The sequence below is a fragment of the Oxyura jamaicensis genome, chromosome 20, assembly GCF_011077185.1.
Source record: "Oxyura jamaicensis isolate SHBP4307 breed ruddy duck chromosome 20, BPBGC_Ojam_1.0, whole genome shotgun sequence".
Taxonomy (NCBI): domain Eukaryota; kingdom Metazoa; phylum Chordata; class Aves; order Anseriformes; family Anatidae; genus Oxyura; species Oxyura jamaicensis.
This window is the reverse complement of record NC_048912.1, coordinates 15,174,373-15,184,006: the sequence shown is the minus strand read 5'-3', so window position 1 is coordinate 15,184,006 and position 9,634 is coordinate 15,174,373. Positions and strand designations below refer to the sequence as shown.

At 42.8% G+C, this 9,634-nt stretch overlaps 1 protein-coding gene across 1 annotated transcript; it reads right to left on the bottom strand.

Annotated features, from left to right (window-relative positions):
* Positions 1–449: 449 nt before the first annotated feature.
* On the bottom strand, positions 450–9,311 carry MAPRE1 (microtubule associated protein RP/EB family member 1). Its single transcript, XM_035343899.1, has 6 exons — positions 9,158–9,311; positions 6,802–6,947; positions 5,458–5,662; positions 4,989–5,098; positions 4,146–4,298; positions 450–3,755 (listed from the first exon to the last, which is right to left on the bottom strand). Exons 1-6 carry the CDS (start codon positions 9,276–9,278, stop codon positions 3,699–3,701), a joined length of 792 nt encoding a protein of 263 aa, XP_035199790.1. The 5' UTR covers positions 9,279–9,311; the 3' UTR covers positions 450–3,698.
* Between the last annotated feature and the right edge of the window lie 323 nt (positions 9,312–9,634).

Genomic DNA, 9,634 nt, shown 5'->3' with positions numbered 1-9,634 from the left:
CCCACTTGTTTGCTGACTTACAAAGCTGAAATTTTACTTTAGAGCTCAGATTCTTTTTCCATCTTAAATCATTTATACTATTTTATACTTGCTCAACTCTAAGAGAGATGTGCTTGACCTAGCACTCAAGCATGAAGTCTTTTAGCTCAACCCATGCTTTGCCAAGAAGCCACTACCCTTTAGTTCTAGACACACAAGTTATCCCAGCAATGCTGCTAAGCCCATGCTACTATCCCCTGTATTTCTTCCACTAGGTTCACAAACTGACTTGCTAAAAATATCTCTTGTGAGAAGTAGATTCCAGCCTTACCCTTGGAAGAGTATGTCAAGAAACAATCCCACTCCTGAAAAACATGGATATTCCTGAGCATGGACATTTGACTAGACAGACTACAAGATCACCGAGTGTTCGAAGTCACATTAAACAGTGATATGATACAACACCAAGCAAGTTTTTGGCCTTTATTTGAAGGCTTTTAACAGTTACAGTAAGAATTGTCATTGCAAACCAGGGATTTTGAAAAAATTGAACAATAAGAGTTAAAAAATATCCACAAGCCCACCTGCAAGTAAGACGTACAGAAAGGAGATGTGAGCTTTTGGTTCTTCCATTCTGTTCATTTTTCAAATATCTGATAAAACAAAGGTACTAAGAAAGGTTGGATGCTATCTGAATTGTTCCAGTAGGTGAGCATTTACTATTTAACAGCAGATACTGTACCAGAGTAACAGAGTAGCTATATTAAATCTATGGGTTTGAGTTGGTTTTGTCGTCATTTGTTTCCCAAAAAGGACACTAAAAACAGATTATGCCAAGATATCTATAACATCGTCATTTAAATTGACCATGAGCTTGGCCCCATTCTAACTCATCTTGGTAGCACAGAAGTTATTTAAGCCATTTGAAATCTTACCAACATTGGACTTACACGACCACAATTTCAGTTTAGTTTCACAATGCACATCCAACAGGTCCACACATTGTCTCACAAGGCGCACTGACAGTTTTTCTGACTCATCTTTCTCTCAGCATAAAAGGATATTTGCTTGCTTTTGGTAGCAGTTGCTCTCCTGTAACAGCAGAGTTCAAAACTGACCTAATGCATCCCATCTGATGACCCGGTTGCCTCACAGTTCCAAACATGCAATTTCATTAAAAAAGAGACTTCCAGCAACCGTGTTCCAGTGTGCACCTGGACCACAAAGCAGCAGACCCCCCAGAAGTCACCTCCACATTCAGCCATATGCTATTTTTGCTTGGAGTTGCTGGAATAACGGAGTATTTGGAGCTGATAAAAGCATGCTTCTGACCTCAAAGCAAACAAGTAATGGTAAAGAAGATTTTATGTGCATCAAACACCCTGTTCTATGTCTGCATTCCTGTAGTCCAACACCAATTTTGAAATACCAATGAAGCCAGTTTTTAGAATGAGGCATCCATGGAGCGCTTGGGCGGGCCAGGAGGGCGTTCTCCAGCATGACAGAGAAGCCCTTCAGGGACCACTTCCAATGCCAAGGTTTGATACATCACATTAGCTCTTCTCTGAAGAAGCTGGTCTGCCCATACATCTGAAAGAGTAACGTTTAAGCTCATTTATGAAACTTAATCCAAAGGAAACAAGTCAGCTACTGGAGACTGGTGACAGGTGCAATTAACGTTATTTGTTTGTAGAACCACAGAACAGCTCGGGTTGGAAGGGACCTTAAAGATCATCTAAATCCAACCCTCCATTAGTAATAAATAATAACCAGTGTTTTAGCAGCTTTAAAACACTTTAGTCATACACTGGCATTCCTGTTCTCCAGCCCCTTTCTAACACCGTTAGGAGGAAGTCAACAACACACTCACATTTCATCCACTTATGGTGGGAAGAAAAAAAAAAAAAAAAAACTCAATGTTTCCCCCAGCACGCTCCAAAGAAAATTTCAACATTGCTGCTACTCAGGTTAGAAATGGATATAAGTAGGACCAGAGAATGAAAGCTGATATTCCAGGTCCTGCAAGCTTCGAAACGAAAACCACCACCATCTCTAGCTTTGCCTAATTGTATCTGAAAGTATGAGAGACTCCAGCAGACAGGACACTCTTGAAATACAGAACTTTATTTAGAAACTGCGTAAAATAGAAAAACCCTGTCAAGAAAAATCCGAGTCAAATATGGTTTCTCAGTAAAATGGAGTTTTAGGGCAACAGAAGTCTAAAAGGCCACAAGAGAAATAGCACCACTGCAATTTTAAACAATGGCTAGATACTTGCATTTTTTGGCATTCACTGAATTTGGGTTTTTCTCTGAATTTCACAAAGATTCATGCACTACACAACAATTACCATAAAATGCTCTCCTACACACATTTTAGGACAAGCTACCACCAGGAACAAATGAATACAAGCACAACAGGACTGATCAATCTCAGTAGTGAAGGGGAATCAGAAGTCTTGCAGGATCTTGCCAAACACAACAGTAACGCGGGGCATGATAGCAAAAAAGAGGGACAGTTAAAGAAAGTACTTTAAATATTAATATTTAAGTTAGTCTCAGTACTGTATTTTCTGCAGGAACATTAGCTCTGTTAGCCAGCATCTTTTAGTTTTGACCCCAGAAAACTAGTGAAGTGGCAAGTATTATTATTACATGTGTCCTGGTTTGAAAAAAAAAAAAAGACAAAATCATCCTCACGTGCTCAATTCGTTTTCATTCTAAGAGAGTTGCACAGTGCAAGTCCCGTTACAACCACTGGATTTGATAGCACTCCTTGGGATGGGAAAGAGAAGAGAACCAGTGAGAGACCAAAAAGCATACCAACAAAAATAAACAGTTATAGAAACAAGAGCCAGAAAAGAAAATTACTTCTGAAGAACCTTTTAGGCAGTAAGACTGGATGCCCTTTGCTTTTTGATGTTTTTTGTTTTGTTTTTAAACAGAAAACACAGTACATTTTGGCAAAGTCATTAGCCACAATGCCATCGAAAAAGGCTTTAGCACTCTTCAAGGTAATTTATGTGTCTCAGCTGTTCATACTCCCTCTAATCTTGTGACAGGCAACGTTAAGGCCTATTTCATCGAGAACTAATCACTCAGTAAGCAGCTTTACATAGGAATGAAGTTTTGTTTTAATAGCCCCTTTTGAGCACTTGCTGACAAAGTGAGACTGCCATGCAAGGCCTCTCAGACAGCAGTGAATGGAGTTAAACAAGCGTCTACCCCAATATGAAGCACATAAAATCTCCTGTCACATTACTTCAATTTGGCATATGGAAGCATATTAAATACTCTTAAGGCATTTTATTATAATTTCTGTGCTGCAATTTCACATTAACTCAATCTTTCTGTGAGTCAGAGTCTTTAAGTTCTCTACTACACGCCACCTTAGATACAAAAAGAGTCTTTCCACAAACCAGTGTTTTACCAGCAAACCATTCTGCAACAAGTTCCAAATATTCAGCCTCTTGCTCCCTAAATATACCACCTAGATGTGAATACTGCTCTGCTACAAAGTGAGAAAGAGCTCCTAACTCAAACCCACTGTAAAAAGAGTGAAACTTCCGCAAAGTGCACTTTAAGAAGAGGTACTTTTTTTGCTTATGAAAAGAAACCAGTGAGTCCTCTAAGAATAAAGTGGAGTATTTTACAGTTAAGCACATGATCTGGGGCAAAGAATTCTGATGTTGCTGCTCTGCTGGTACAGTATGTGGTCTGTTAATACTCTTCTTGTTCTTCCTGCGGTGCTCCTTCGTCAGGTATCACAAAGCCTTCCTGAAAGGGGATAAAACAAGCGCTTTAATGAAAAACTGATGTTAAACCACTTCCCAGCTACTCTGTACACTCCTTTAATGTATTTATTTATACTTGTAACAGTGAAAAGGAAGTACCCTTAAGTCAACCATTTACAGTGTCAAGATAAATTACAGAAGGCTTATTTTCCTCATCTTTGATCTATTTGTTATATACCCTTCATGAGAGCCTGATCTTGTTTGTTGCCTGACTATAATTATGTTATCTGTTCCTTTATTACAGGAAAAAGCTAGGCCATAAACCTAAAGAAAAAAAAGTAGAAAAAGGGAGCACTGTAAAGCAAACCAGCTCCCAGTAACAAGGCACGGTGCAGGGCGAGCTATGCAATACAATTTATACAAGATGACTTACATCTGTGGCATAAAGAATTTCCACAATCCTCTGCAATACTGGATCATTCTCCCCTTCATTCTCCTGGCAGATCAATTCAATGTTCCTCAGTTTGCCAAAGTAGAAGTCTCTCTCCTTCTCCAGATCTTCAACAGTAAGTTTCAATACATTGATCTGTCACAGGACATCAACGACAATTTATCCACCAAACAGAAGGCAGTAGTGTCTGCTCAGAAGGCAGATCCCCAAAGTTCTCAGAAAGGTGTTTATATGCAAAGCACTTCAGAAATAACCAAGATACTGGAGAAAGGCGGGGGAGGTCTTAAGAGGAAGAAAAGGTCTATTTCTTAAATTATAATAGTATTTCCAGAATAAACACCCAACCCAACACATGCAATACCACTTGGAAATTCCAAAGGCTTAGTACATGACATAGGTAAAAATTTAACTGCCTGCAGTTTTCTTTGCTAACACATTCCTCCAAGACAACTCTCTCACACTGAGGCAGTTTTAGTTGTACCACATTCAGTATTTCACTGAAGTAGCAGCTGCTCATAGCTCAGTTGGAATGCTGCAATATCTGCAACACAGCTGTGGAAATACTTAAAAGCAATGCTATGTGTGATATGGCACATACTAGATTTAAACGCCTGGGCACTCATGTACTGCCTAAGCGGTTTTGCTCCTATCAGGAGAGCAAGACCTATACAATGAGGGCTTCTGATTAAGTGATTCTAAATTAACTTAGTAGATACAGATCTCTTTCTGCTATCTCCCTAACACAATCATTTCATGCTATTACAATATGTATGTGCTTACACTATAAAGCACAGGGCAGTACAGAAGGCCATTTTGGCAACACACCTGCTCAATCAATCCTGCTGATTCATCATCTCCTGCAGCCTTTTTCACCATTCCAGTCCCAGCTTTTGCAGTCGTTGGGGTCCTCTGTGTAACAATGGGCCTCTGTGGGGCTGCAAGATTGACTTAGCATTAGTTCTTCCTATAGCACCTTTTTTCCTGCCCTATAAGTACTGTCCCCCTTACAAGCATGCTTCGACATGTTTGAAGACATGCTTGTATATGAAGTATTCCTTTTTTACTCCATGTGACATGCATTTTCTTTCACATCTTGGCAATAATCCTAGCTGTTTTCTCTTTCTGTAGCTCCAAGATAACTGGGTACAAAAGCATGATTCAGAGTTTGAAGCCCAGCATATCAGAAATAAGCTGCAAAATACCACAGTTTCATACACTGATTTTAATTAGCGACCCAGTCTTACTTCCCCCAGAGTTTTTAATGATTCAGATAGTCTTTAATTGTCTTCTCTACCTGCGCTGCCAGAACCGAGGGATTTCTTGGGTTTGTTCACAACTGGTGCAACAAGATTTGGTGCTACTGTCTCTTGGCCTTGTCGGGCAGCAACGGGATCGTACTCCTTCCCATCATAGTTCGCATCAAAAAATTTTTTGAACCACTGAACAAATTCAAAGTTGTCCTGAAATTTTCCTTTCACTAGTTTGTCCACAGGAATTATCTGAAAAAAAAAATTACACTTGTTTTAGGGGTAAAGAACCTCTCCCCCCTTACTACATAAGAAGTTTTAAAATAAGCAAATGCAATTCTTTATGCAGTCTAGAGAAAATCCTCCTTGGACATAACCGTATGGAACACAGATTTTTTTTCCTAATAAATAGGATTAAAAACAAATCATGGTTTCACTGTGAGGGCCCAACTAATTTGAAATAGTTCTGCAGCAAGGTTTCTGCTGCATCGGGTTTCATTGCAAAAGCTTATCTGTGAATTGGAAGGTGGCTCACCCAGAGCTAGCTTTCATATACTTGAACTGCTGACTGATTTCATAGCCTGCTAACACACAGAACTGCTACAAGGTTTAAACATCGCCTTTTTAGTTTATTACAGCATCTCTGGAATGAGGAAGATTATTCAAAAAAGCAGCAAGTTGTGAAGATCTGTGTGTAGGCCACAAGCTTTCAGCCTGGGAAGCCTGGCAGTGGCCAGGAGTCATTACTGTTAGGTGATCCTTTGGCACGGCTGCCCAGCTCTGGGCAAGCTGCACAAGTTCCTTCCCCAAGGTATAAGACCAACCAAGCAGGTGTTCAAGCTGTTAGCCAAACAAGAGACCTTCTTAATCAGAAGAAGTTTTAACAAGGAAATGTTCTGCATTGTACCAAACATGCTATCAGTAACTAATAACTAGATAAAGCACGCTTCCGTAAGCATAACACACGCTTGATCTATGAAAAAACTTACATCTCATTGTCACCAGTTTAAAGTTATATATACCTGTAAAGAGGAATTTGAGATCCTTAAGACTTCCAGACCAATAGCTTATGGGAACACACTGTTTGAACCATTTGTAGCGTATAAGCTCGAGTAAAATTTATCTCTAATGTCAGTATTAGTCTGTGCTACAGAAGTTGTACGGAACCAAAATGGAAGAAATCATCTCCATCAAGAAACGCCCACCTAACCTCAGCTGGAGTAAAGCAGATTGTATCAGTACCACTGAGGACCCCAGGGCAAACCAAAGCTTTTGAGTTTTGCAAGCCAAAACCAAACTCTGTCCCCAGATTTATTCAGCTCCAGAACTGAAGGCACATTCTGTCTACTTGGGTATTAAGAGCAAGGAGAATCAGTTACAATCCAGCTTACTTTGTCAACACCCATTCGTTTAAAACCTGCTTGTAGAACCTTGAAGTTCTGAATGTATTCGTGTTCCAATTTTGCTTGAAACTTCACTTTCTTGAGCGCTACAGAACCTGGGAAGAGCATGTCCATGAACTGACAGTACGCAGCACCTGGCGAGAGAAGAGCACAGTTCAGGATGAATCAAGTCACCTCACTAGCCTACACAGGCTGTTTTTCAGTCAGATCAGCAAACTGACCTGACTCATTCCGCAGCTACGCATCCCCTTAAAGGCAGCAACAGCAAGATAACAGAACCCTTTGATCTGTTTTGGTGCAGCACGGCTGTAAATAAGCTTAAGTGAACTGCAGAACTGAACTTTTGGTCTCATAAAGAGCAACAGCGCCTCTATAATTCCCAGAGAAAAAACCCAACATGTAATCTGGCTTTCCTTTACTCCTGGATATCAGTACAGATCTGTTACACGCATCTGACAGGCATGCAATCTAATTCTCATCAACACTAACAGAACTAGAAAAAGAATTATTTAAAAAGTTATATTTAATCATCAATACAGCGTCTTATTACTTACTAAAACCAGAACATAAACAAAATTCAAGGTGCTCTCAAAGTTAAGAGGCCAAATTAAGCTGAATTACATTTAAATCAAGCTTTAACCAAAGAACTGATGTAACACTATTTCTTCCCACTCATTTTTAATCCTTCATGTCCTTCAGTTCTGCTCTGACTGTAGGAAGAGCAGGATTCAGTTCAGCCACAACGAGCAGACAACCACCAAGAAGTGAGCTTTTGTAAAATACACACGTCTACTAAAGAAAGATATTTAAAACTTTATTTTATCACTCTACAGTGATGATATGCAACTGTGTGCCACTGAAAGTACACGCATCATATTCCGATCGTTATTTCCCCACAACATCAAATAAAGTGCACGAGGAGGGTAACGTGAGCCTTACCCCAAAACAAGCAGCTACATGAGAAGCCTTTCTTGTGAGCCGCACAAAGTCAAGGAGTAACAAACACATCCTGACACTGCCCTGAACTGGCCTATTCATCTCAGCCCTGTACCACCCACGTTCTGTCAAGGTACTTAGCAGGTTGTTTGAGCTCCCGCTTTCACACCTGACTGGAAGATTGCTGCTCATACACTAGCGCAAAGAAAAAAAATCCCCATCTCAAAACTAGCTGACTTCACAGAACTCAGTTTTGGTGACTATTTGTCATCTGTAAGGTAAGCACGATTAAAAAAACAAAAAGGAAATACACAGCATAAGCCAAAGATGATCTGTGCATATATGCAACCCCAAATTGCTGCTGTCAATACTGCCCTTACCAAAGGCAGCAAGGCTTGGAAACCTCTGCTTTCACGTGCCTGCAACAGTGAGCCACCTCCACACCTGCACAGGCTTGGGTATTTTTGCGGGCACTGGAAAGGTACTGACAGTTCCAAACTTATTTCAAGCTTTTTCCTTTTACTCAGCTCCCAATTTCCACATCCCCCTTTGAGCAACATCTTATCTCCAACTCACCATATGAGACACGCTTCCACTCTTCACCAAGTCCCTTTCATCTGTCTGCTGCAGTTATTCAAATCACCATCTTCTACCTAGGCTGCGTTTTTAGCCTTAGGTTTTTTTTTCCTGCTGTTACTCCACACACTATTACTTTTTATTCATTCCTACAAGCGTCCTCCCACACAAACACACACACTCCTCCCTGTGATGACATGTGACTTCATCTCTGTAGCGCAGTCACTTCCCCTTTTCTGCTCACAGCTATCAGATATTCATCTTTGCTAAAGTCAGCTCAATCCGCACCAACCTGGGGTCCCACCGGCTGATGGAAGGGCAGTTTAATAGGAGCAGCTTACTAAAAGCAGTTGCAAATTCCTCAAGGTGAACCCAAGCATTACCAGGATGCTTTCTCTCACGCCTTTCCTTCAGCCCAACCTGAGCCTTTAGGCACTTCCCAAACCTCCTAGTGGTTCTCCTCCAGAAGAAATCACATTTGCTTATCACCCTTGCAAGGCTTAACATAGCCATCAGAGTAAATTCCTTACTAGAAAACAACTTATCCTCAGAGTCTTTTATCCACGTTAGCCCCTATCCCTTCTTATTCTGTTTATGCCACAGCAAACCTGGAGAATACACCTTTTTTAGCAATACCTTGCTAAAAAAGGTCTTGAAAAAGCTCCAGTCGTAACCAGACCGACAGCAGATGCTAAATCAACGTTAACCACGGAGCTGCCCCTACCCCCAGCGCACACAGGGCTGCAGAGGCCGGCACGGGCAGCTGGGCCGGGGCAGGTTTACCCCGGTGAGCCCGGGCACGACCCGGCTGGGTTCCCCTCCTCCCTCTCACCTGAGCACAGCTGCTCGATCTTGGTCAGCGCCAGCTGCAGGGACTCGTTGATCCACGCCAGCATGTCGTGCCGGCTCAGGTTATCGCTCGTCACCGACGTGGAGTACACGTTCACCGCCATCTTCTGCGGGACACAACCGGGCCGTCAGCCCCCCGGGAAGGCCTCGCTCCACCGGGATCCACCGGGACCGCGGCGGCGGCGCTCGCGGGGGATGGGCAGCCCGACCACCTCCGGCCTCCCGGTGCCTGCCTGGGCACCAGCACCGACCCCGCTCCGCTCCCAGCCGCCGGCGGCACGAGGCAGGGCCCGGCCGCGCCCCCTCCCCCCGGCCCGGGGCTGCTCCGCGCCGCTCAGGCCCGCGGCCCGGCTGGGGGGCGCGCCCGGGGCAGGCGGGGCCGGGGTGCGGCCGGCGGCGGGGAGCGGAGCGGGGTCGGTGCGGGTGCCCAGGCAGGCACCGGGAGGCCGGAGGTGGTCGG